The sequence below is a fragment of the Bubalus bubalis genome, chromosome 1, assembly GCF_019923935.1.
Source record: "Bubalus bubalis isolate 160015118507 breed Murrah chromosome 1, NDDB_SH_1, whole genome shotgun sequence".
Classification (NCBI taxonomy): Eukaryota; Metazoa; Chordata; class Mammalia; order Artiodactyla; family Bovidae; genus Bubalus; species Bubalus bubalis.
In genome coordinates, this window is record NC_059157.1 from 115,979,349 (window position 1) to 116,006,660 (window position 27,312).

A 27,312-nucleotide genomic window follows, 5' to 3' on the forward strand; every position below is an offset into this window, starting at 1 on the left:
CTCAGAATATATTTGCATCCGAAGGCTACAGATCTCCTAGGGGGCCTACCCCACAGCCAACCTGGAGCCCCAGACACTAAGGAGAACAACTCAGGCACATCTTGAATTGCCTTTGTTTTTAATAAACCCAAGCCATCAACTTACTTTATGACTTACCTCTTTTCCTTAAGTTCAGATGATAATATGATAAAGCTCAAAAGGCTAAATTTCTTCTTTCACCAAATTCCTTAAAACCAGTAAGAAAGAGATTAATAATCTAATTTTTAATGGGTCAAAGCCATTACTAAGTAGCTCATAGAAAAGAGATATAAATGGCCCAACTTAGAGGAGTGCATTGTAAAACACCATTTTCCATGTGTCAGACTGTCTAAATGTCAGAAAGCTCTGCAGCACAAGGAAAGCTCTCACACGCTGGTGACGGTGGCGCTGGGAGACCCTCCTCTGTGGGAGAAGCTGGCAGGGTCCCTCAGGAGCTGCGCACACGCTGGCTCAGGAACACCACTTCTGGGAACTCATCCTTCAGATTGCCTTGCAAGTGACGAATACCCCACACTCGCCATTTATTGCTGCAATGGCTGTAACTGAAGAGGACTGGGAACGACCAAATAACTCACCATCCAAAGGGGCCTGGTTAAACAGAGAAGGGTTCAGCCATATCCACGCAACTCTAGACAAGACTGGGGAAGCTCTCTCAGTATGGCTAAGGAGCTCTTCACAACACTTTAAGCGAAAAAAAACAAGAAACACACAGAAAACTGAGGATAAACGCAGCCTCTGAAGAGGGGAGGTGGAAGCTGGGGTGGGAAATCTCACTGTATACTCCTTAGTAGCTTCTGCATTTTGAACCAAGTGATTATTAGCTATCCAGAAAAAGAAAATTAAAATGCTTATACATATTGAGGCCTTCCATGTTAAAACAAACAAACAAAAGGGCTTCCCAGATAGTGCTGGTGGTAAAGAACCCGCCTGCCAATGTAGGAGATACAAGAGACATGAGTTTGATCCCTGGCTCAGGAAGATCCCCTGGAGAAAAGGACATGGCAACCCACTCCAATATTCTTTTTTTTTTTCAGTATTCTTGTCCAGAGAATCCCACGGATAGAGGAGCTTGGTGGGCTATAGTCCATAGGATTGCAAAGAGTCAGACATGACTGAAGTGACTTCAGTCAGTTCAGTCGCTCAGTTGTGTCCGACTCTTTGCAACCCCATGAATCGCAGCACACCAGGCCTCCCTGTCCATCACCATCTCCCGGAGTTCACTCAAACTCATGTCCATCGACTCAGAGATGCCATCCAGCCATCTCATCCTCTGTCGTCCCCTTCTCCTCCTACCCCCAATCCCTCCCAGCATCAGAGTCTTTTCCAATGAGTCAACTCTTCGCGTGAGGTGGCCAAAGTACTGGAGTTTCAGCTTTAGCATCAGTCCTTCCAAAGAACACCCAGGGCTGATCTCCTTTAGAATGGACTGGTTAGATCTCCTTGCAGTCCAAGGGACTCTCAAGAGTCTTCTCCAACACCACACTTCAAAAGCATCAATTCTTCAGCACTCAGCTTTCTTCACAGTCCAACTCTCACATCCATACATGACCACTGGAAAAACCATAGCCTTGACTAGACGGAACTTTGTTGGCAAAGTAATGTCTCTGTTTTTCAATATGCTGTCTAGGTTGGTCATAACTTTTCTTCCAAGGAGTAAGCGTCTTTTAATTTCATGGCTGCAGTCACCATCTGCAGTGATTTTGGAGACCCCAAAAATAAAGTCTGACACTGTTTCCACTGTTTCCCCATCTATTTGCCATGAAGTGATGGGACCAGATGCCATGATCTTAGTTTTCTGAATGTTGAGCTTAGCACGTGCTAAAAAAATTTCTGGCTTGGGTCCAGCTAATTGAGTTACTGTACTCTGTCCTACTGTCCTACAGTATATCCTGCCTCACAGAACTCCAGAGATAAAACTTAAGGGACACTGAATTAGGTGGGTTCTGTCCTCAGCCAGCCTAGGAAAGGGAGAGACTCCTTAGGGTCAAAGAGGCCTGTACTTCCTCTTCATCATCAACAGATGGCGCTACAGGGCCTGCTGCCTGGGAGAGATGGCAGTAGCTTGGGGAGCCCTGGAACCTCAGGCAGCTGACAAAAGAAACAGGCAGACACAAATAAGTAACATAAAATAGAAACTAACTTTATTTCTCTGGAAGAAGCAGATATTCATAGCTGGGGCAGCAACTTTGGCGACAGAGACTGGTGGGAAAACACGGAACAGCACAGGGGAAGAGCTGGGTCAAAGAGGAAGCACTGGTGTCCCTCCAGGGCAGCTGCCCCCTTGGTCTCCTTCCAATCCTGGGCCCTGGGGCCCTGGTCCCTGCCAGAGAACGAACTGGCACCCTAGCTCTGCTACCTGAGCCACCTCAGGCTATTTTCAGGCACAAGATCCTAAGACCGGCCAAGTCCCATAATACGTCCATGGTGAGGCCACATTCTGTTCGACAGGGCTCCCTGGAAAGGGCCTAGCCCTGTGAAGGGCCCCCACCCACTCCCTGGTCCACCTCTCTGTATGGCCAACACATCCTCCCTGCCCAAGGTCAAGTCTGGCTTTCCCGCCGGCAAGGCCTGGCCTCACCCTTTAGCCACAGGCTCCACCAGGGACTAAAGCCCAGAGGCAGGTCCCTCCTGCACCTTGGCTGGGGCACCACAGGCTCTGGAGCTGCAGGGTCAGCACTGGGGGAGCGAGGGACAGGCAGGGCGGGGGTCCCAGCTTCCTGCTGCCGTGGCCTCGCTCTGCCACTGGGAGCTGTGGATGCAGCAGGTCCTCCAGGCCTGGCAGGGAGTCTCCCCGCCCTCCTCAGATGGACAAGCTTAAGTGATTCCTTCAGGGCAGATCCTCTGGCTTTTCAGGCATCTCAACGCCTAAAGGATGGGAAACAATCAGAAAGCCCTCCCGTCAGAAGGGGTCAGTCCAAGAGGATGGAAGGTCCAGGGTGAGCAGGTACGAGAAGGCCTCTTGGTGCCGGCCAAAGGGGTTGAAAATGGGTGGTTCTAGGCAATAATTTTGGAATTTATCATCCTGGATGCCTTCTTTAACTGTGTATCAATAACTGATGCAAATGAGTAAGAATGACCACAAGGTAACGGTTAACATTCAGGGACAGCCTCCTGTGGGCCAGACACTTGCTGTGTGGTATGACAGAGGCATCCCTCATTAATTCTTCTAACCATTTCTATGAGGTTGGAACTAACACTGATACACATGTTACAGATGAGCACCCTGAGAGATCAGGAAAGGAGCATAAGCTGACACCATATGTGAGCAGGGCGTTGGGCTCCAATCAATCAGGCTGTCCTGCCAGGGGACTCTTGACACCCCACACCCTGCCAGCACCTCCCAGGGAAGTTCACTTTTGACTCAGTAAAACTTTCATTGGTATTTACACTTTACATCAAGTTTGCTATTAATATACATCTATATATTTTGTCAGATTACATATAAAGTTTTTACAGAAAAAGTAATGGATTTTTTTTTATTAGACATTCCTTTAAAAAGGCATTAAAACTTTAGGTGTTATTTTAAACACAAATAGGAAATGAGGAGGTGAGAAGTATTTGTTTAAATTATTGGATCCTAAACTGCTGCTCGCTAGAGCCTGCTTAGGAAGCAAGCTCCCTGCAACCAGAGTGGCTCCGATTCCTCTTACGCATTAGTTCATCTGAACAAAGAAGCTATGAAGTCAAGACAAACATGCTTAGGAGAAACTGTTTTCCTCGAGAACTGCCTGTCTTGTGGGATTGGGACCCCCTCCCTCCTCCTGGCCTGGAGCCCTGTGTCTGGCCGTGCAATGTTGGCTACTCCCAGGGAGGCTGCTCCAGGAAGCCCGGGGACAGGAAGACGGCAGATGCAGGGTTTGCTCACTTGTGGTGGGCAGGGCCGCAGGAGCCCAGTAGGTGGCAGCCGGCCTGTTCCAGGTTCCAGTCGAACATCTCCAGCACGTTGTGGCACTCGCCTCGTGGCCGCAGACCCAGACCAAAGAGCTGCTCCACCTGGGGAGCAGAGGGTGGTGCCATGGGACACACTGGGGTGGAGGGGCGCGGGACCAGGGCGGGGCAGAGGAAGGGGGTGGGGGTAGGGAGGGAGAGAGTGGGAGCAGAGCCGCAGAACAGTCTTCAGGGTCCCTGAAAGCCAGAGTGGGCAGGCGGTGGTGGTACCTTCAGATACTGGGCAGCCCTCTGCACGCTCCAGCTGTGGCTCTGCAGGGCCGCCTGGCACTCCTCTGTGGTCACCCCATGCACCATGGCCTGCAGCTGGGCACACCACCCCCACCCGTCAGCACCACTCAGGCCCCTTCCTCTGGGTCCCTTGGGCCCCCGCCCCTTCTCACCCTGCAGCCAGGCCCACTACTCACCATCTGGATCTTGTCTGCAGGCCGCCCAGCCTCTGGCCCGTCCCCGGGGTAGCCCCTCTGTGGCAGCCGAGCAGTGGCCCTCAGGGCGGATGGCCGGGCCCCTGGGTTGCTGTTGTTGCTGGAGAAGTTGGCCTTGGGGTCTGGGGCAGCCTGGGGCATTGGTCGAACAGTGGCAGTGGGGGCGGCTGGGGCTGGGGTGCTGGGAGGGGGCAGCAGCAGGGGCACGGGCATGGGGTCTGGCTCTTTGGGGCTCTGGGCCTCATGCAGGAAGCGCTGGTAGCGCTCCAGGTAGGGCGGGCGCTCGGGCAGCAGGTAGTAGTGGGTGCTGCTGACCTTCTTCCCATCTCGGACGATGGGCAAGATACAGGGGCCGGCCCGCGGGCCAGGCGCCTGGATCACCTGGGGTGTGGCATACTTGGGGTCTGAGGCAAAGCTCTGGGTGGTGGGCATGGTCTTCCCAGGTGAGCTGGAGAGCCGGGGAGGCAGTGGGGAGCTGCCAGGTGGCACCAGGGGGCTGGGAGTCCTGGAGCCTTGTGGAGACAGGGGCTCCCGGGGAGGCACCCGGGGAGGGGAGGCAGGTCCGGGCCACCGGCCCATCTCCTCCTCACCTGGGGGGGCCGGAGACAGCTCACCACGCGAGCGCGTGGGCCTCGGGGGGATGGGCACCCGGGGGGGCACCTGGGGCTTGTCATCACCCCCAGGGCTGGGTGAGGGGACCAGAGAGCCAGGCGGGACCTGCAGCTGCCGCATGCATTCCTGCTGCAGCGCCTGGAAGATCTCTGCGGTTTGGGCCGAGTTGGGTGGCTTGCCCCCACCCTGGGGTGGGAGGAACAGGTTGTCTTCCAGCGGGGGGAGGAGCCTCGCCGGCTCAGGCACAAAGGCGTAGTTGGTCTCGCCCTGGCTGGGCTCAGCAGAGACCCCGGCGCCCACGAGGGTGCTGTTGATGGAGCAGACCTCGAAGTCATCCTCATCCTGGGCCACGTCATCGTAGGCGGGAGGCGGGGGCAGCGGGCGCGCATCCCAGTCCACCACAGGCGTGGGATGCAGGGGCCGGGGCAGGGCCCGTGTAGGGCTCTGTGGCGGGGTCTTGTCCAGCAAGGAACAGGCGTCCATGGCCAGCTGTGCCAGTGATGGGGCACAGGGCCTTGGGGCCGGCACAACAGGCTCTTCGCCGAAATCGATGAGCGTGACCTCGCCACCACCGCGGCCGGCCTTGGTGCCTGGCACCCGGGCTGAGGGCTTCGCGAGCCACAGCCCACGGGGCAGTCCTGGCTTTCGCAGGCCCAGCCTCTTGAAGTCGCTGGACAGGGGGTCTTGGTCCTCACTCACGGGGTCGTAGGTTGGTTCTGTGATGGAAGGGAGAACCCCAACAGGGAGGCAGCGTCAGGCAGGTGGATGGGGAAGACAGTCAAGTATCTCTACCAGCTCCCAATTCCCCAGAAGGGCAGCCCTCAGCCACCAGACCCTTTCCAAACAGGAGGGGAGAACCTGCTCTGGGGGCTAGCAGCCCTCCACAGGGGCCAGTGAGCCCCTGCCTCCATTGCAGCTAGAGCAAGCAATACCCCACATCCGCCCACTTCTGATACCCTCTCCATTGACACAAGACCCCAAATCCCTGTGGGCCCTGGTTAGCAATCCCTACTCCGGTACCGCACACCATTAGTGCAGGCAGGGGCTATGGGCCATCTCCCACCGTCAAGGGCAACAGGGGCCATCCTTAGAGAGGACAGGGCTCCCGACAAACTGGCACAAAAGCCCAGACACAGCTTCTGCAGGTCCCGCAGGAAGTGAGGCAGGGCTGCACAACGGTGGGCAGAGGTGGGGTGGGCACCAGGATCACACTCTTATTCCAGAAGCCCGGGCTTTGGGGGGTTAGGGGGAAAGGCAGGCATGCTGGGCCAGGTCAGCCGCAGAAGCTCACAGCACACGCCCACCTCCCCTCCACCCCAGCCAGCCGGCCAGGGCTCTGTACCTTCCAGAAGGAGAGGAGTGAGAGGAGAGAGGGGGCGGGGGCGGGGGCCAAGGCACCGGGAGCAGCCCCACTTACTCTGAGTGAAGATGGCAGGCTGAGGAGGGCGAGGTGGAGGCTCCCCTGCAAGAAAGGCCATGCGGAGAGTAGAGGGGCAGAGCAGGAGAGGACAAGGGAGGGGAGACAGAGCGGGAGGGGAGGGCAGAGTGCGGGGGGAGAGAGAGAGAGAGAGAAAGTGAATAGGGGGAGTGAACACACACACCCAGCAGCGATGGGAAGCAATGGGGCGGCAGGATGGGAAAACTGTGTTCCGGGCCCACGGGCCCAGGATCCGGGAGATGGATGAGGCTCCCAGCCAAGATGGAGCCTGGGGGGTGGCTTTGGCTCAGGAGAGGAGAGCAGGATTAGGGGGCAGTGAGGAGAGCCAGGATCTGAGCATGGCGGGGAGGAGGAGGGGGAGGAGGAAAGCAGAGAGGGCAGGCCAGCACTGGCCAGACTGACAATGCCCACCTCGGCGGATACCACTGCCTCTCACTGCCCGCCCCGCACCCCGCCGGAGCCAGGGACACAGCTGTCCCCTGTGGCCCTGACCCAACTGGCTCAGGGTGGCCCGAGGAGGCAGCACCTCTTGCTCGGTAGCTGATGAGCTAGGGGACTGAGGGTTTGGGGACCCTTACTTTTCACCCTGCCCAGATGCTGGGTGGGCCTGGATGTGCTTAGTTCCACGCTCAGCAGGTCAGGAGGGTCCATGGGGTTTCCCAGATACAGTCTGTGGGGAGAAAAGTGGGTCAGAGATGGGTGCAGGTAGGGTGGTGGCAGAGAGGGCACCCTGGGGGAGTTGCTGGGCCTGTGCCTAGGCCTCAGGCAGAGGACAGAAGAGTCCTGTCCAAGCCCCTGACGGACGTGGGTCTGGAGCACAGGACTTCTGGCTCCCAGGCGCTCCCTTCCAAAGATCCAGCAGTGACCAGGGGAGGGTGCCATGGAGAGGGGGCAGAGGAAGAACTCCTGAGTATAGGCTGAAAAGCCTAGGCTTGTATGGGCTCCAAGTACTCCCTGAAAGGGTAGAGCTGGCCCTCTGCAACCCCCGCGGCACCCCCACCCCCGCTCAGCAGCCACCTGCTGCCACTCTCTTCTCTGCTGCCAGGCCACACGGCCATGGCCGCCTCCTGCAGGGGTCTGCAACTCCAGCTCTCTCAGGCCCTCCCCAGCTCTGGTGAGGCGAGAGCCCTGGCACCCTCCCAGGGCTCAGTGTCCTGGTGTGCAGAGCAGGGGGTGAAGGGCAGGCTGAACCTCGCCCCTTGGGACAAGGCCTGTCAGAAGGTGGAGAAGAAAGCACTGCTCAGAAGCCCAGTGGGGCTGGCACAGAGGCTTGGAGGCCCAGCAGGAGGAGCTCCAGGTGGCTCCCTGGGGCAGGGCCCTCAGGAAGTGACTAATCCTCCTGTGTGTCTTCCCCAGATGCCCCTAGATGACCTCAGCCTTTCACTTCAAGGAAGCTGAACCCCCTCCCAGGTACAGAGTAAGCAGGGTGGGGTGGGGTGGGGAGGGGCAGAGGGCTCCGAGCTGCTGCCTAAATGCCCTCTGGAGTGTCCCTGCAGGGAGTTTTTCTGCACCTTGCCTCTCAGGCCTGAGCCAGCAGCTCCCATCTCTAGGACATGGGTGCTTCCAGCAGAAGAAGGGAAACTGCCACCAAGTACTGGGGATCAGGAGATGCTTCCTACTAACTGCTTCCAAAGGCTACTTCCAAGTCCATTTTCCTAAGGTCAGTTTTCAGGGAGAACTTAAGAGGTGCAGGCCCTAGAGGCCCTTCCACCAAAGGAAGACTTGGTCCAACCTTTGAAGCTGCAACCTCAGTCCTGCCGGCAAGGAAAGGCCTAGGACAGGAGACCCTTGCCCAGGGCTGTAATGGGGACCTTGGAGGCCTGGAGAGCCTGAGTGCCCAGAGAAGGGCTGCTGGCCCTGGAGCCCCCATGTGGGGCCCCACCAGTACTCACTCGTCAATCTTGTCAGGGAAGCCCCAGCAGTGGCGGGGGTCGCTGTCGCCATGCCCTGTGTGGATGAAGCTATTCTGCAGCGGCTGGCTGATGTCCTGGGCCGACAGGCCAGCCACGGAGGTCACCACGTTGCGAGGGAAGGGCCCCACGCACAGCGTCCGTGTGTTCTGCCCACGCCACCAGTAATTCTCAGCCCTGCCCAACAGAGGTGATGTGGTAAACACCAGGGTGTGGTGGAAGGTCCCAAGGACGGGACCCTTTTCATACCAAGCTCTCTGCACCGTGGTATCTGACCACCTCAGCGGAAAAGAGCACCAGGGCGAGGGCCCCAGGATCAGAGCAGCCCACCAGCAGCCCCCCAGGATCCGCCACTCACCCAGTACAGGGCCTGGCGTTAGCACAGAGCCTTACCCTAAGCGACTCAGATGGGTCAGACAGCTTTTCCTCCAGTTTAGAAATAAAGAAACGTTCAAACAAGTGACACAACTTGCCTACAGTTACCAAACAGAGTGCAGCAGATCCAGGATTCAAACCCAGTTGTCAGTCTGTGAAGCCAGCACTCTTTTCACCATACCACCTCACCTCCCTTCTCCCCTGGCAAGGCCTAAGCCCCTGTCCTCCCCTGGCCACCCAATTTCACTCTTCAACCTGGTTCCAGGAGCTCTAAGCTGCAGGGGCCCAAAGGAGCACCACAGCCTTAGCGCTGGGCTTGGGGCCAAGCCCTCCAACCACATCCCTCTTGCAGGCAGGTAGTCCTTCAGAAGTTTGGAAGCACCTGGGGCAACCCAAGGTTTACGTATCTCCAGCGCCTTCCACCACCTCCTGCCAGGACCGTGGGACCCCCGCTCTCGCCCCCACCCACCTCCTTGCCTTAAACAAGGGGTCCAGGAGGGACTCCAGCCTCCCATTGTGGCTGGACTGTGGGACCACCAGCCCCTCACTCTGACCTCAGACAGACTGTTGGCACAGCCTAGGTCTGGGCCTGGGGTCGGGGGTGGAAGCCGGGCCAGGTGGGCAGGAAAGAACAAAGTGCCCTCTTGGATGCTTCGAAAGCCAAAGAGTCAACAGCCCTGAGGCTCCTGCACCTGCTGCTGAGATCGCTCACACTGGGAACAGGCCCAGATTTTGGGCAATGGCAGAGGTGGTGAGGGCCTCCTGCAGCTGTAGGGGGGTCCATATGGCACCAAGCTGCGTCCCTTCACTGTCAGCCCCCCACCCATACAATACCTGTCCACACCAGGGGCATAGAGCAAGGTTTCCTCCCATCTGCAGCCAGATCGGAGGGTTGGGGGAGGTGGAAGCAGGAAGGAGGCAGTGAGGCCCATGAGCACAGCGATCCTGGGGGAGCTAGGAGGTGCAAGGGGAGGGCTGAGGGCCCAGCCTCCTTGCCAACAAGGCTGCTTGCCCAGCCACCACAGACACAGCAACCCTGTGATTACCGCCCTGCCTCTCGGGGGTGAGGGCAGGAAGGGAAGGAAGAAGAGAGGACAACACCCGGGAAGGGACAAAGCCCATCCAAAAATAGCAGGGCCATTCCAAGGAGAGGAGCACATCCCCTCCCCACCCCACCTCCAGGCTGGCTGAGGCCAAAGAGTTATAGAAGGGACGGCCTGGCACCCAGCCCCCAATGCTGCCCTCCCCCCAGCACCCACAGGCCCCCAGGTCTCATGGGCCCCTCCGCGGAACAGCAGCTGGATGCTGGATTCTGCTCTGCACACCTCTCCAGAGATGCTCACTAACTGAGCTGGAGAAGCAGTGCAGAGTGGAACAGACTCACACCAGAATCACGACCACCCAGGGGGGCAGGTGGTCACTCCCTCCACTCCTTTCCTTTTGCTAACACAGCCCCTCACCTGGAAGCCTCCTCTGGACCCACTTCTGAGAGGGGAGAGCAGAACTAAGCCTACCTTCCTTTTTACCTGTATGGCCAAGGCAAGAGCCAGGCCTAGAAGAAAGGGATCCTTTGTCACTGCTGGGAGTCCTGACACCAAGTCTCAAAAAAGGCTTTGCTACAGGTGGGGGCTGTGGGGAGTGCAGAGTATGTGTAGGAAACATACTTGGGAACCACATCCTAAGCACGGAAGCAGCATCCTCCCAGGGAGAGTCAAATATAACTCCCGAGGTGGCCAATGCTACGTCCCACTGCCCCCAGTCCCCTCCCCCGCCCTCCAAGGCTCAGTGGGATGGAGACACCATCAGCCCAGGAGAACCAGGTCAGCCTTTCCCACCCAGATTGCTCTGGCCACACCTCCCTTCAGCCCAGAGTCTCCATGGCAACGGGAGGGCACAGTCCCTGAAGCAAACCAGCATCTCCAGCAGGATGGCCTCACAGCATCCTGGGACAGGCGAGATGTGAAACAGCAGCCAGGAACCGGGGTCTGGGTTAGGAACCACTGAAGGCTGCCCCAGTCCTACTGGGGACCAGTCCCTGGAAACCTCAGTCCCAGCCTAGGTAGCCTAGAAATGGCTGACAAACGTGGCTTAAACAGTGCTCCAAACACCACCTGAGTGCTTCTCTCCGGGTGTCCCCAGCAGCCCCTGGCCTTGAGGGACAACACAGCCTTCGCTTCCTCCTCCCTCGCCTACCAGAGGAAGCAGAGGCTCCAGGCACCAGCCAGGCCAAGGACCAGCACAATGGATTTCAAAACCTCTGTTCCCCCACATCTCTGTTTCCCTTCTCTGGCTGGCGGAGACAGAACATCAGAGTTCTGTCAGCCATCCTAGCCTCCAAAGACCCACTGGAGAAGAGCGGTCTTCACTCGTTCCTCTCGGTCTAGACAGAGCCTCATGAACTGGGCTCACAGAACACCTGGTGTCCTCTCTCTGTCCATTGCCTGATACCTCAAGAAGCACTGAGTCTAAAGAACTTGTCAGAGTCAGGGGCAAGGGTGCTCCCAGACTGTGGCTAGGAGACAGTTTCGGCAAGAAGGAATCCAAGTCTAACAGAAGAGCACAGATGTGAGAATGCTGAGAGCCAGGCTGCTGGAGGAGGAGGACGGAGAAACAGACTGAGACCCACACGCACAAACCCAGACCCAAAGGGACACCCACAGACAGCCCATACACCCGGAGACATGGAGACAGAGCCAGGCAAGCCAACGCACTCAGGACCCGAGGACCCAAAGGGACACGCACAAACAGGCAGCCCATCCACCCAGAGACATGGAGACAGAGCCAGGCAAACACACGCACTCGGGACCCAAAGAAAGCTCAAGCCCTGGCGCTGCCGACACAAGGCCCACTCCCCAGGCCTCGCCGGCTGCCGTGCCTCCTGCCCTCACCTCCCACCTCCTGAGCGGCTCCAGGGACCAACGGCAGGCGCTGTGGTCCAAGTCGGACTGCTGGCCCCGGAGGAAGAGCCCAATGAGTCCACACTGGCAGGCGGCGGCAGCGGAGCCAGCAGCCCGGGACGGAAGGGCGGGGTGGGGGCGGGGCCTGCCCACTGGGGCCTCCCAGGAGGAGCGGCTCCCCTGAGCCTCCTGTCCCCCGCCTCGCTCCGGGGGTGACCCTGGGTGCCAGCTCCAGAGACACACGCCCCAGAGACACACCAAGCCCCTGAGTCACCTCCTGGGGAACACTGGGCCCTGGCACATGGGCCCTCACTGAGAGCAAGGGCCTGGGGGAAGTAAAGGCCTGGGGTCTACAGGGCAGAGGAGAGTGCGGGCCCAGAGTTCTGGCATCTGGAGGAAGGAAGGGCTGCAGGCTCAGGCTCTGGCCCAAGGTCCTGCCTGCACCTCCAGGAGGGCCCTCACCCTCATCTTCCTATTTCCAGAACCTTCCCCAGACGGCCAAGCCGGAATGCTGGCCTGGAGGGAAGATGCTGGGGGCCACAGGGGTGCAGGTCACACTCCTCCACAGACAGCCTGGGCTCTGGGGCCTGTGTCATCAGTCTGACTCAGACCCAGAAGCTCTCCCTTCTCAACACCCATGAGGAACAAAATTTCTCCAAAGGCCCCAAACCCCAAACCTGAAGTCCAGGTAGAAAGGGCTCTGTGGGAAGCCCCTGCCCCCATCCCTGCCCAGCTCTGAGTCAGAGGAGCTGGGGCGTGGGGTGTGGGGTCCAGGGGATTTCCTCGCCTGCTCCTCCGCACTCAGCCCCCACCCCAAAGGCACCTCTAGCCGGCCCCACCTCTATCAGTTCCTCAGACATCCCAGGGATCAGATAACAGAGGGTGGGGTGAGTGGTGGGTGGGGCCTCCTCCAAGGCAGGCCCACTTGAACTGCGGGGGCTGCAAGTAGAAGACGTGACTCAGGGGATGCTGCCTGCGGGCAGACATGTGCTGCCAGGTGTGTGTGTGGGGGGGGGGGGGAGGAAAGAGACCCTGCGAGGGCACCTAGGGACAAAAGGCCCAGCAGAGGATGGAGAGGAGCCCTCGGAGGGAGCTATGGGTTCAGTGGAGGGCAGAGGCTGCCAGGAAAAGGCGGGGCTGCTCTGGGCTACTGCAGGGTGCCCAGGTGAGAGTCCAGAGTCCTTATCCTGGCAGAAGGGGAAGAGGAGGTGGGGGAGGGTAAAAGGAGCCCCCAAGTCCCCAGTTGGGCCCTAGGCCCTGATGCTCCTTCCTACCCACAGTGGCAGCATGGCCCTGACTCACAGAGCCGCAGCTGAAGCCTAGTGGGCAAAGGGTGAAGGAGACTCCAGGACGGGAAAGCCCTTTGTATGCCTCGGCACCTGCATCCTTCACTCCTCACACTCAGGAGGGGACCCAAGCCTGCCCTCCATCTCGCTGCAGGAGCCGGGGTGTTGCCACAAGAGCCTGAGGGGCAGAGGAGCTCTCGGGCCCCAGACGCCTCCTGGCTGAGTCCTTCAAGGCAGTGGGATGCAGACCCCACGCTCCCTACCTCCCCTCGATGACGGTGATGACATCGTTCATCTGGATGTGCAGCTTGTCAGGTTCTTCGAAGTCCTGAAGGGCCCGCATGTCGGTGGGCTGAGCCTGGGGGAGACACCGGTCACTGCCCGCCCCTGGCTGACCTCTGCTTAGATACCCCCGCGCTCGTGGGCACCTGCCTCACCTCCAGCAGGAAGTCCCGCAGGGCCACAAAGGTGGGTCTGTCCTCAGGCTTGTGAGCCCAGCACTGGACCATGACATTGTAGATGTCCTGGGGGCAGTCCTCGGGCCTGGGTAGACGCTCCCCCTCCTTGTCAATCTTATGCAGGATCTGGGGGTGGCGGGGCAGTTTAAGGACAAGCAGAGCACCTGGCTCTTCACCCCCATCTTCCCTGTCCCCCAGTCATGGAACCACTGGAACCACAGTCTGCCATGCCTACACCATGAAGAAGACCTGCCTGATCCCCAGGCCTCAGACCCTGACCCCCAGGTCTGCGGCCTCCAAAGAGAGGGCCGTGGCACAGGAGGACCGCGAGCAAGCCAGGCTGGTCCATTCCTCACCACTGGGGCCATGCTCCCCGCTCAGCTCTCTGAGGGGAGACACAGGGCACTGGACACATTGATTCCAACAGGTGAGAGCCAGTTCCAACTGGGCCAGGCAGAGAGCCAAGGATCAAATCAACCCCCGGCCACCCGGTGGGGAGCACCACCCCAGCCCCCTCACCTGACTGCCATTGAGGCCAATCCAGGGCTCCTGGCCATAGGTGAACATCTCCCACAGCGTGACCCCAAACATCCAGGTGTCGCTGGCGTGGGAGAAGGTGCGTGTCTTCAGGCTCTCTGGGGCACACCTGGCAGAGGCAGGGGTCAAACAGAAGGTCCCTCAGAGAACCCTTGCCCCTGCAGCAGTCCCAGTGGACCCCAAATGCTCCTGCACAAGCATTCTGTTGCTCTGAGAGCCCAGGTACACAGCAGGCACTGGGGGCACAGTGTGAAGTGGACAGGGCAGGCCTTCTAGACTACGGGGTGCACAGTCGTGGACCCAACCATCTCTGCTCAGGTCTTTCGTCCACACGCAGCCTGGAGCAGGAAGAGGGGGGCATTCCCACAGGGAAGCAGGGCAAGGAGGAGGGTCAGAGGCTCCAGGAGGGGCAAAAGGGGGGCAGGGATAAGATCCCAGGCTGTTTTCTAATTGTGGTGGGAGGATGACAATTTCCAGATTTGGGGCAGGATCCTAGGATTTAGGCCATTTCAGCAGGAAGGTGTGGGTGGGAAATCTGGACAGGGCCTGAAGAAGAACCAAAAAGGGTGGGAAGAGGCACAGTGGTGTCCCCAGACGTCCCCACATGCCCTCCGGGGCGAGGAAGAAACATGCCACTGCAGTGAAGCCAGCAAGGGGTAAGCACTCCAGGGTGGACTGCGGTGCCAGAAGTGAGGAGGAAGTGCCCTCGGGGGAGAATCAGAGATGTCTTGTGGGACTGAAGAGCTGGCCCAGCCATTCAAAGAGGGGGTGGGGGGTTGGGGGTGGGAGGGAGGAACACAGGTAAAATCATGTTCCCTAAGACCCACATTCCTCATCTATGAAATGGTAATAACAATAGTCTGCTCGCTTCATAGCGTTGTTTTAAGAGGGCTGCATAACAAAGTGACCTTATAACTTACCAGGGTGCCTGACTATGAAAAGAGGTGTTATTAATCACTCGAGGACATTAGGCAGGATCCAGGATGTGTGATCATCCTCGATATAAGGTCAGTAATTAATTACGGTGATGGTATATCCTGGATTAGAAGGGTTTTCTGGCAAGCAGAACTGGACCGACTCCTCCCACCCCAAAGCAAGGAGACCACGCTCCTCCAGGCGCCTCTGATATCAGAGGCCCATGACGGTCTCAGCGCAGGATAAGCTCACGCAGGGGCCAGGGCAGGGCCAGATACCAGCCCAGTGTGCAGGTGAACATTTCTCATCAGTGTACAAGGCCCTGCCTGGAACACACCAGCCAGTCTCTGCCTGGCTGACTTCTGTTATTTCAGGAGCTTAATACTGGGTCTTCCCCAAAGCCTTCCCGCATCCCCACAGCACTTAGCCCTGTGTGTTCCAGCACCTGCTATGGGGGCCCTCAAGCATTTCTGGATGGATAAGTGAACGGATGGGCACACGAGAAAGGAAGCCAGGCCCAGAAGACACAATGCCTAGTGGAGGTACAGAAGGCCCTGGAAGCGCCGAGGCCTGGGTGTGTAGGGACTAGGGCGGGGTGGGGTCCAGGGCCTGGGAGCCAGCAGCGCCTGCCCCTCACCAGGCAAAGGGCACCTTGCGATGTTCCTGCATGACGTAGTGGTCGTCATTCTGGGGCAGTGCTCGCATCAGCCCGAAGTCCCCTATCTTGACCAGGTCACGGGTGGCCAACAGCAGATTTCGGGCGGCCAGGTCCCGGTGGATGAAACGCTTGGCTTCCAGGTAGCCCATGCCCTCAGCCACCTGCACAGCGTAGCGGCTCAGGGTGCCCAGCAGGAAGTGGCCCTGGTGCTTGCGCAGCCGGTCCAACAATGATCCCAGAGGTGCCAGCTCTGTCACCTGAGGCCACGGGGGAGGAGGGAAGGAGGCATAAGCGTGGCTGAGCCCTGCCCCTCCCCTCAAGGCCTGCCACTGCCATGCTCCTTCCTGACCTGTCCTCCAGGGCCCTCGCCCTCCAGGGAACGTGGGAAACTGAGGCCCAGAGAAGCCACCCAAAGGGGCCCAGTTTTTAGCAATGCCAAAAACTAAACTCTGGGGCCAGGCCCGCCCATAGGTGCAACTCTGCCAGAGAACACAAGCACAATCCGGAGAGGGAAGAGAGGTCTGGCTGCACAGTCAGCAGGGCAGGCCTGGGAACCCCTCTGCCACATGGGGGTGGGGGGACCAAAGCAGGACCTTCGTCGGGAAGGAGTGACCACAGCACTAGCAGGAGGTGAGGGGTCCTGGGGGCCCAAGACCACAGGCCCCTCCCTGGCCCCAGCCCCCTTCTGCCCACGGTATGCACCATCTTCATGGGCGGTGTGAGCACCACCCCGTAGAGGCGAATGAGGTTTCGGTGGTCAAGCGAGTGCATGGCATTGACCTCCCGGATGAAGTCGTCCATGGCCTCCGGCTGGCTCAGCACGTCAGGCTTCAGGCACTTCACAGCCACGTTCACCTAGCCAGAGCAAGGGATTGCAGGGAGTCAGGACAGACCCCAGTCCCAACCCACTGGGCCAGCTTGCTCCTCCTCCCGCCTCAGGTCTGCTCATCTGGGTGAGCCCGTCCCAGGCGCCTGTGGCCTGGCAGGGGGAGGGCAGCTGGCTGAAGGCCATGAGCTGGGCCTCCCCTTCATGAGGGCACGCCCAGGTTAAGTGGCAATGATAAGGAAAGAGATGACTGGTATGATGATAGAATATTTAAAATATTATAATAAAAAGATGTTTTTGGTGTGGAAAGTAAATGCTTTAAATATAATGCCATAAAACTAAGCTATGGTGACAGGAGTCAGACCAGTGGCTTTCTCTTGAAGGAAGAGGACGTCCAGTGGAAGAGGCGCAGGAGCCTCCTGGGGTGAGAGAGATGTCCCATACCATGATCTGGGCAATGGTCACACAGGCTCGTGCATATGTGAAAATTCACTGAGCTGTACTCTCGAAAACTGTGTGCTTTACTGCACACGTACTATCTATCCCTCTGGGGAAATTTTTAAAGATACAATACTAAGACAAAAGGGCAAGAGTTAAAAAGCTGTGTTTGAAATCTGTATCTTGAAGAAATTCAGTAAAATGCCTGAGGGGGGGAAACAGGTGGAAACACTAACTCGGCTTCCTCTGAGTGGTGGGAAACAGATATTTTTTAATTTTAATTTTTAAAAGAGTTTCCAAACTTTTATGGTAAGTAAAACAGTTTTATAACTGAAAAAGAAACCCTTGTGTCCAGTTAACCCTGAGCATGGACTCCAGGGCGAGCCACTCTGGATCTGTGCCCAGCCCCCTTCACATCCGAGCGGAGGGGACCGATCCACCTTGGAGGGCAGAGCAGGGCCTCTGCCCCTCCACCACACCCCCGAGGACCCAGGGAGCTCACCGTCTTCCCCGAGGGGGCGTCCCACTCGCCCCTGCGCACCACGCCAAAGGAGCCATCTCCCAGCTTCTCGAAGAGATGCAGGTCCTTCTCCCCAATGAGGCAGGTAAGGCTCTGCAGGGACCCCTCCCCAGCAGAGCCCCCCGGGGTGGGCGAGGTCTTCCGGAAGGTGCTCTGCGAGTGATGAGGGGGGAACTCAGCCTCCAGCCGCTTTCCACTGAACACCTGTTTGAAGGCAGTCGGGGGCCAGATGGAACCCTGAGGTCCCAGGGCCAGTCATTCCGTCCTGCCCCACTTGGTCCTCGGTGAGGCCTCCACACAGGTACTGGCTTTGCCAAACTTCCAGGAGACAGCCTGGCTGGAGGCCCATGTCCCCTCCTGACCACACCACCAAATGGGAGCCACAGTCTCAGTGTGGCCTCAGGATATGTGCCAGAAATGGACTATAGGAGTGTAGCCCGTGGCTGCTGTGGGGTCAGGGACAGCTCAAAGCCACTCCAGGCACCCCCCTCCACCCCACCTGTCCCTCTCTGCACCCCTGCCCAGCACAGACTCCAGCCCCTCACCCAAGCAGATGGGCTTTAGCCTCAGGGGCCTTCACAAACACCTCCCATCCATTTTTAGCCCTGGCCCCTTCTCTGGGTTGCCCATTTGGCGCTGTCTGTCTCCACCCTCCCCAGGGAGTCGGCTGCCCTTCATCCTGCCAGGAGAGAGGATAATTTGAGCCTGAGGTTGGACCGTGAGAGTGTGTGTGTGTGTGTCTGTGTGTGTGTGTGTGTGTGTGTGTGTAATGGGGTGGGGGTGGGGGAATGGGGAGAGGGGGTGAAGATGAAGCAAGGCCTTGCTGGGGAAGGGCCTGGGAAGACAGCTGGGCTTCTGGAGAGAGGCCCAGAGCTGAGAGCTCAGAAAGAAGGAAGGTTGGAGGGACTCTGTAGCTTGAGCTTGGGAGGGAAGGGGCCAAAGGTCAGGGAACAAGAGGGAAGCCCTGAGGGTCAGAGCAGCTCTGACAGTTTGACATGGCCACCCTACCAGGGCATGCAAAGCCCTTGAGGTAGCACAGTCTGCTCAGCTGGGCACCTGCCCCCAAGGCTGGCAGAGTCTTGTCTGTACAGGGTGAAGGGGTCTCCAATCTGAGGGCCTCTTCTGACCACTGCTCCATCTTTCCTCCCAGCAACTGGAATCTCTTCCATTTCCAAGCCACGTTCAGCTGACAAGGCCCTTCACAGCCTTTTTCTCAAGGGATCCTCCCCAAGGCTCTGAGGTGAGCTGGGCAGTGCGGCTGGCACTGCTTTACTGACCACATATCTCAAATCTGGAGAGGTCAACTGACTGGCCCAGAGACCTCCAGTCAGTCGGAGGTAGATCCAAGACCCCTGAGTCCTGCACACTGCACAACTCTTCTCTCCTGCCTTCACCCACCCCAACACACTCATCCTTCCTGAAAACCTGGGCAAGGGACCAGGACAGTGTCCCCAGAAAAGGCTACAGGATCCCAAGAGACAGCCCCTTTGCCAGATCACAGCCAGGAAATCTCTGCTGCCCAATCCCAGGTCCAGCTGTTTGGTACTGCCCACCCCCCACCCAACCCTGAGGCCAGAAGTGGGGCGGGAAGGCCCGGCTGGTTCATTTCCTCTCGCATTGTCTTCCAGACAATGGGCAAAGTTCCACTGAGTCAGACCTGGGACTCACCACTCCACAGACCCAAATTAGAGAAAGGGGGTGGGGGAGGCCTTGGGGAAGGAAGCTGTCAGGGAGGCCAGTAGACCAGAGGAACCCTCCACGGACTAGGAAGGTGGGGGAGGAGGGAAGCAAAGCCATCCTGGGTCCAGACAGTCCCACCGCCCCATACTGGACACCAGCCCCAACACTCAGAGCAAGGGCTCAAGTTACAGAGCACTTGTCAACAAGCGCCTGCTCCATGCCCGGCACCACCACCCAGCGGGAGGGGACGTGGAGCCAAGGCCACACACAGGCCACTCAGCACCGTCTCCAGCGGAGACAGACACTTAGCCGGGCAGCTCTACAAGTACCCTGCCTGATAAGACCCCAGAGGAGGAGGCCTGTACAAAGTGTGAGATTATGCCGCAGGGAGGGGGGAAGGCTCCCAGGTGACGTCAGAGGCGCCCCGATGAAACCCCACTCCCACCTCCTTCCTTGTCCACCCACCTTGCTCATCCAGGACTTGCGTTTGCACATGGCCTTCCTCCTCTTCACGGCCTCCCACAGCCGCCGCTGGCCTGCGGGGCAGGAGGAAGGGGAACCCATGTTGTTAAGGCGCTCACCTCCCCACAGAGGCTGCTTCCTACGTCCTCCTGGGGGGAGGCCACCACTAGACAGTGTGCAGCGCAGCAACGCCAAGGAACAAGCCATCCCCACCAACCAGGGGCCGGCCGCCATTAACCAGATGGGCGCTGCGTCCCACTTTCAGGCAATTCTTCTCCGAGTGGACGGAGGTGTTTAACCACCAAAACTGAACAGCAGTACTCTTATGTCAACTCTCAAGAAAAAATAGTTAAGTCAAGGTGATGGACAGAATTTCTTCAACTTTGAGTTTTTCTCCCATAAGGCTGTATTATGTTACTGACATTAACTGTCAGTTCTCTAGGCTACAAGCAGCGTAAATCAGTATCTAAATTTTCACATTATCACTTATTTAGCTATTTTAGGCTGAATGCACTAAAAAGTTGCTAACGTTCTACAAGGAACACCATGACTTCTAGAAGCTACAGTCAGTACTTTTAGGATAAACTCATGGGGGGAGGGGACGTTAGCCTATAGAACACATCTTTGTAGGAGAGACGAGAGAAAGGGACAGATCAGGAGAAAGGCAGCAACCCATCTGAGGGTTTTTATCTTTCCTTCTCCACAGACCTCCAGACACTAGCCCTCCAGGTGTTCGGCACAGGCTCAAGTCTACATTTACAAACGAGGAGGAGATGGAAGAAATACAGCCTACATATGTCTGCACAAACAAAACTCAGTGTGTAGTTAATCCTGAGTAGTTGGAAATTTAAGTCAGACTCCTCCAACTGCAATTCACCTTCACCACTGCACACTCATTGTGCACAGCATTAAGCCCCACCTGTGGAGATGGGGGGGGGGGGGGCGGATCTTGGACCGGCAGTTCTGAGGACAGACAAGGTAACTGGTCTGTGGGGTGACGATGGGCAAGGCCACACCCCCACCTACCGGGCCGGCCCATGCCGATCTTCTCCAGGTCCTCATTCTTGACATACTCAAAGTGGGACAGGCGGGTGACGTTGAGGTCGTCGCGGAGGCGCAGGAAGTACTGCTGGAGCTGCACCTCGGACAGCAGCTCTAGCAGCCAGCCCGTGCCCTCCTCCGGCTGCATGCTGCTGCTCCCCAGCCTCTGTGGGAACAGAAGAGCTGCTCAGGGACTGCAGAAGGAAGGGAGGCAACACGCGGCCCTGCTACTGCCCTGGGCTCACCCACATCCTACTGTGTGCTGCAGGCAAGAACTCAAACCCCCGTCCTGCTCCCCCAAACAGCTGCACGTCGTAAGAGCCTGCAGCCGTGTCCTGCTTCCTATGGCAACAGGGGTAGAGTCAGGGTACCTGGGACATGGCCCAGGCCCTGCAGTCAGGGTCTTACTCCCTAAATCTGTCACCTGTGGTCGAGTGACCTGAGATCAAACTCTGTCCTCTGGTTCCCCACTGGCTCTTCGACTCTCCTGGCATCACAAACTCTATAAAAATCTGATGAAAATATCGATTGTGTCTCCAGGAAAATACATACATTCTTATTCATAATGTTACCTAAAAAAGTTGGGGGGGTGCAGTGTCCCTTGAGACCCATCCATGAGCTCTGCAGATCTGAGGGACCCCACAGGGACTAGATGAACTCCAGCATGTTCCTCCCAATGCCTGACACTGTAGGAGCCTCTCCTCTGGTCCAAAAACCATTCCCCAGGTACCACGCAGAACCACAGGAGCTTGGAGGGAAAGAGGGGTGGAGGCCAGGGCGGGCTCGTAGCCGCAGCCCAGGGAGGCGGTGTGGCTCAGCTACAGTCAACAGTTGTCCCAACAGGCTGTGGTCTAGTGGTGTCGAAGCTTTTCAATTTTTAAAAGAAATACCGGAAATCGGAATCTGTGTGTAAAATCTCACCATTAAAGAAAGTTTGAGGGACTCTGCCAGTGGTCCAGTGGTTAAGAATCCACCTTCCAAGGCAGGGGACTTGGGGTCGAACCCTGATCAGGGAACGAAGATCCCACATGCCACGGGGCAGCTAAGTCATAACTAGAGAGAAGCCTGTGCACTGCAACAAAAATCCCACGTGCAGCAACTAAGACTCGACACAGCCAAATAAATATCTTTAAAAAAATGTTTGAAAAGGTAATATAGGCACATGTGAAATACCAAAAGGCACACTGAAGCCATAATAAAGTCTCATCCCTGCCTGCTGCACGGCCACCTCACCCCCTTCCCCAAAGTCAGCTGCGTTAATGACTTTTACCCATTCTTCCAGACTTGTTTTCCCCCCACACACATACTCACCCATTACCCACACCATTCTGCTCCTTGTTTACACTTGACATTAGATCTTTCTCCTGACTTTTGAACTATGTCAACTAATTCAAGTTTGAAATATACACACCAAGTACGTGTGTACACTGTGCTGGCCAAACAAAACTACGTGCAGGTCACAGTCAGGCACGGGGCCACCAGGGAGTGGGCTCCTACCTACACTCCCTGGGGCCCAGAGAATGAGGCCAATGGCACCCTCGAAGCTAGGCAGCTTGGCTCATCCGACACCAAACCCTTCCTGGTCTGAGTAAGACCCCCTCGGAGCTGAGGGCTTGGCCCACCCCTGACCTGTGTTCAATCCCCGCTGAAGACAGGGACCAGGGAAAAGGCCAGCTGCTCCAAGAACCCCTCCTCCCCACTGGGAGGCAGGCTTGTCCCCCCAGCTCTCCTCCCAGGTCGCTCTGGGAGAGCAGGCGCTCACAGCCCGGGCCCAGGGCGAGCCTCCTGCCCCCACAGTTCCCAGCGGAGCTGCCAGCCCAGTGCCAGAAGCTCAGACTTTCCCAGGCAGCCCTGGGCAGTACAAAGAGCCACGGACAGAAACGAGACGCCCTCAGTTCAAACCCTGGCTCCTCCACCGAGGCGGCGGCCCAGAAGAGGGTTTCCAAACTTTAAGCCCTAACCGTTCACCCGCATGGTTCTCAGGAGGCCTGGGTAGCCCCCTAGAGAACATGTGTGGCTGTCAATATGTTGGGGACTGCTAGTGGCAGTGAGTGGGTGCTGGGATTCTCATACTGTCCCAAATCCCATACAACTTAATTTATGCAGGTGAAAAATTTATTTATAATCATCTGAACAGAGAATCAGATTCCATTTTATACACAGACAAGAAAGTATTTTTGCAATTTTAATATAGACTGAATTTTCCTAGAATGGAACTGCTGTGTAAACTGAGGAGAAACTGGCCTTTTGCTTTGTTTGGAGCTGAGAAGTTGTCCACCATTCAGAAAGAGGTCACTGCAGACAGCCCATCCTTACTATTTCAAATGTCTCCTCTTGGTCAGCACTTGCCTGACAACATCTTTGCCTCCACGCTGGCTCTACCTGAGGTCTTAGGATCTGACTGCTTCATAATTGAAGCAGTAACTGATTTCCTTTCCATTTTCCTTTATATTACAGGAGGCATTATGTTGACTGACTACACACATAGGCATGTGCGCGTATACACAGAATAAACAGGTTGTATTTCTATTAATTTTATTTAAGAAAAATAAAAATAACACTTCAACTACAGTTAACCAGATGCTGGGGACAGTTCTAAGCACTTGGCTGATTAACTCACTTATCCTCATACAAAGCCATCCATTACAAACAAGGGGCTATGGACTGAAGAGAGCAGGGCACCACCTCTTTCCAGAAGAAAGCCCCAAAGGACCCCTGTGAAAATCACTAACCCAGGCAGTGTCTCTCTATGGAGTGACCAGACGGGGCCAGCTCGTGCCTCCATCATCACTACCTGGTCCCTGGAGCAGAGTGATCCCACCCCCTACACGGCTCAGCCTAAGATGAGGCTGGCCACCAGAGCAGGTGGTCTGAAGACCCCCACTGCATCCTCCCCTGTCCCCAAGTCCCAGTGCTCCAGGCCCCTCAACCCTATGCTCCTGGAGGCAGGAGGCAGCCACTCCTGAGAACAGCTCAAAGAACTGCCCTGTGTGGTCAGGGCTGGGGGAGACCCAGGGGCACCTCCCCTGAAGAAGTCTCTGAGAAAGCACAGTCTGGCCTGTTCCTTTTTCCTGCTAACAAATCTCCCTGCTCCCCATCCCTGGGAACAGGGCTGCTCGGCGTGGGGGGGCATGTGTGGGAAGATGGGAGAGAACACTGGGATCCCGGGGAAAAGAAGAAGGCAGCCAGGGTCCCAGCCCTGTCTCTACCACCCAGTCCAGGGTGACTCTGGACAAGTCCGCTCCCCCACACCCCGCCACCAGCCCATGTCTCTGCTTCCCCCAGCACAGCCCAGTCTACACACCTGTGTCTGACACGTGTAGCTCTCGTGGCTGGCACACACACTTCCCACACGCTTTGCCGACACACTCATCACCAAGAACACAGCCGCCGGGGCAGAGAGGCCCTGAGCCCCTGTCGAGCCCGCCCCGTCCTGCTCGCTGGCCCTCAGCGCAGGGCTGGCTCTGACAAGCTGATTCAGTCCCGGCTTTCCACTCCCGCCCCCAGCCCCCCACTCACTGTGTACAGTCTCCGCCGGAGTCTGGCTAGAAGAGGGAACGAGAGCTCGAGGCCCGGGAACCGACGAGCTGCTGGCATCTCCACGGAGAAGGACCCACCCTGACCAGGTCACTGGGGCTCTGGCCCGAGAAGTGGGGGGGATGGGGGGCAGTGGTCTCAGCTCCTGAACTGCAGGTACTGCCCAGAAGGGAGGTTAGCCAGAGGTCTGCCCCAGAGGCCCCCAGAGTCCACACCAGGAGCGGTGAATACAGCAGAAAAATAGGGTGATCCCCTTTGCTCTACTCTACAGCTGTTTCCACAGCTGGCCAGCCTGGCAGGAACGAGCTAGTTCTTCTCTAGGGTGGCTGTAGCCTGGGTCCTCTGTCCTGTCTCTCTGTCTTCTCTCCAGTGCAGTGGTCACAGCTCAGCCCTACTCCCGGGCTCCCCCACCCGACTGCCCGCCCTCCCTCCGCCTCCCTCCCTCCCCAGCTGAGCAGCTCTGACACAGGCTGAAAAAGGACCTTTCTGAATCACTGCCAAGAAGGCGGCGGGAATGGGGGGACTCTTCCTCCCAGCCACCCGCGCTGCCCCCCCTACCTCCACATACACAAGGCCCCCTGTCTCTGGCTTCCACCCCAGCCCCCATAGTCGCAGAAAACTCCTGGGATTTTAGGGTGGGGGCCATGTCAATCGAGTAGCAATATACAAAGAGGCCCCCATATGTGCTTGTGTGGGGGCTCTGAGGGCTAGTGAGGGGGCCTGGACACCAGAAAGTCAATCCTGGACCTTGCATGCAGACCCTTCAGAGACCCTCCCCCATCTCCCAGCCGCAGCCTTGGCTGGGCGTCTCCTGGCTCAGGCCCTAATGTGGCCCTGTTACCCTGGTGCCCGACGGAAATAAGAGTCTGGCAGCCTGCCAGAGTGGGGCAGTCCAGCCAAGGGTGGGTGGGGGGGACGGTGAGGAATCTCCACCCCCTCCCCTGGGGTTCCCTTGTCTGCTACGCACATCACCCAGGATGCCTCCTCCCCAGACCAGCTGGCCAAGATCCAAAGTCCCCTCAAAACAAACAAATAAGCCCCTAAACCCTGTGATGGCTCCACCCCCAAAACTATAGGATTCCAGGCTATAAGATATCTCCTGAACAGCACCTACATACAGGGACAGGAGCCCCAGCTAGAGGGAAGTGCACCACTCCATCAACCCCCCTGGGCCCACCATGTTTCTAGAGCTGACAATTGATCCCTCTGGCCCTCCTCAAGGGTGCCAGCTGCTCTTACACCCCCCTCACTACAGCCCCCAGACACACCTGACAGCTGCAGGAAGTTCTCTCAGGCTCCCTCAGCCCCCACCCTCAGCCATGCCCAGGGAGCCCCTGTTTCTTGCACACTGCTCTCTTGTCCCTCTCCAGCTGGCTACCAGCTCTGGGAGCCCCAGCTGGCTGGTGGAATAGGCAGCTGGGGTGAGAGTTTTGGGGAGTCAGCATCCCAGGCTCTTTCTAGGGCCTCTCTCTCAGTGCTTAAGGGACAGACATTTCCTGATCTGACCCAAGGCGGGGGGGGGGGGGGGGGGGGGGGAGGGGGCATGGGACACCCCCAGGCAATCAGTCCCTCTTTCCCAGCCCCCTCTCATCCCCCACTACCCAATACTTATGATGCCAGCCAGGTGCAGCCTCTCCTGGGTCCCAGTGAATCACCAGTCTTAGAATGGAATCACAGCTAACGGAGAAGAGGAGGTCAGGTCGCAGTCACACTAGAGTTAACTTTCCCCTAAACTCTGGCACACAATGCCCACAGCACAGAGAAGCCTATTACCTACCTCCCACCAAGCACCACTCTGAAGGAAACCCAGGCACCTGACTTAAAGGGGACAATAAAGCAGGATCACTCCCTCTGTTGAAAGTTGGGGGAACTACTGGATTGGAAGGGCCGAATTGAAAATTACAACCGCCCAGAAAGATGTGTCCCAAACTCACTGGAACCCCAGACCTGATTCTCCCCTTGCACGTCAGGTAAGAACAAGCCTCAACAGCTTGCTCAGCAATCCAGCTGTAGGAGGCTGTGAAGAAAAGCAAAGCGTGGTCAGGGGTCAGAGCTCAGACCAGCTCTGGACCCCTTTCTCCCCAGCCTTGGAAAACAGCACCCTTCTTTCCCCAGCTTTGTCCTGTCAGTGACTGCCCTCTACTGGCCAAAAGAGAAAGTGCTTGATCTCCAAGGGTAAGGGAGGCAGACCCATAAACACCCTGATCATATTTTCCAAAGCAAACAAGGACATTTGGCTTAATATGCAGATTCATAAAGCCAGTAAGAGGGAATGTCCAGGCACACGGACTCTGTGTCCGTGAAAGACTAAATCCATATCCTAGCAGTGCTTCCAGTGCTCCCATGTAGCACTAAGGCAAGCCCAAAGGGCAGCTTAATTGGGTCCTAAGGACTCAGAGACGCTGAAGCAGATGTCAGCAACAGTAATTCACCACCACTGACTTTCCCCATCCTACCCCACACACAAACACACCACCATTCTTCACCCAGCCTCCTAGCCTCCAGGATCTGTCCTGGGGCCCAGAAGCATAGATACCCCTCACTCCTGACAGGCTGTCCTCAGCTCACCAGCAGACCTCGGGGTCCCGGCTATCCGGCTGCCCCTTTACCTGCGGTTCCTCCTTGGCCCCAGTCAGGCGCTGATATGCAGATCTCTCCCCCACGAAATCCAAACTCCCGGCTTTAGGGCCAGAGAGGGGAGCAGAGCCCTCCCGCAGCCCCCCGCCGCTCCAGCGCACCGGCAGCGTCACTGCCCTGCGTCCTGAGGGGCCAGGCCTCCGACATCCTCCAGAAGGAGGGCAGGGGCCGTTATAGCGCCTCGGCCAGGGGAAGGCCGGGTCCTCTGCCCCACATGCGCCCCACATCTGCCACCTGCAGCCCGAGCAGAGCAGGTTGGTTGCGGCCCCTCCCGCTGTGCCTGCGGCTGCCCTTCCCCCAATCCCATGCCTAGCCTCCATTCCAAGGAGCCACCTCTCCGCAGAGCAGCGCCACCAGCTGCCCTCCCGCCCCGACCCAGAGAGCCAGGTGTGGGTCCGCACCTTTACTGACCACAGACCCACAGCTCCCCTCAGCCCCTGGCCGCCTCCAGGACCTCAGAGCCACCAATCAGGTCCTGGGAATTCAAGGGCCCCCATACTCCATGATAAGGAGGGGGATCCATCCAAGAGCCCCTATCCTGACTCAACCCGAGACCCCTCCCTCTAGACCTTGGGGCCTGAAACCTCTCCTTCCAGCCCAGCTTCTACCTGGCTGCAAGAATGCGCCCACCTGGCAGGCTCCGCAGTGCCGCTCCGCACTCCGCACTCCGCGC

At 57.7% G+C, this 27,312-nt stretch overlaps 1 protein-coding gene across 12 annotated transcripts; it reads right to left on the bottom strand.

Annotated features, from left to right (window-relative positions):
- Positions 1-2,158: 2,158 nt before the first annotated feature.
- Positions 2,159-27,312, bottom strand: TNK2 (tyrosine kinase non receptor 2). Of its 12 annotated transcripts, none has more exons than XM_044942872.2 (16): positions 27,270-27,312; positions 20,451-20,631; positions 19,428-19,498; positions 17,265-17,486; positions 16,201-16,353; positions 15,478-15,755; positions 13,908-14,034; positions 13,368-13,514; positions 13,194-13,288; positions 8,355-8,549; positions 7,041-7,132; positions 6,367-6,486; positions 4,395-5,740; positions 4,198-4,293; positions 3,905-4,032; positions 2,159-2,904 (listed from the first exon to the last, which is right to left on the bottom strand). In XM_044942872.2, exons 2-16 carry the CDS (start codon positions 20,611-20,613, stop codon positions 2,898-2,900), a joined length of 3,240 nt encoding a protein of 1,079 aa, XP_044798807.2. In that variant the 5' UTR covers positions 20,614-20,631; positions 27,270-27,312; the 3' UTR covers positions 2,159-2,897. The 12 variants fall into 12 exon arrangements, with proteins under 12 accessions (XP_044798807.2, XP_025141332.3, XP_025141321.3 ...); XM_025285547.3 differs by lacking the exon at positions 27,270-27,312 and adding an exon at positions 23,985-24,372 and having other exon boundaries at positions 17,265-17,435; XM_025285536.3 differs by lacking the exon at positions 27,270-27,312 and adding an exon at positions 23,985-24,372.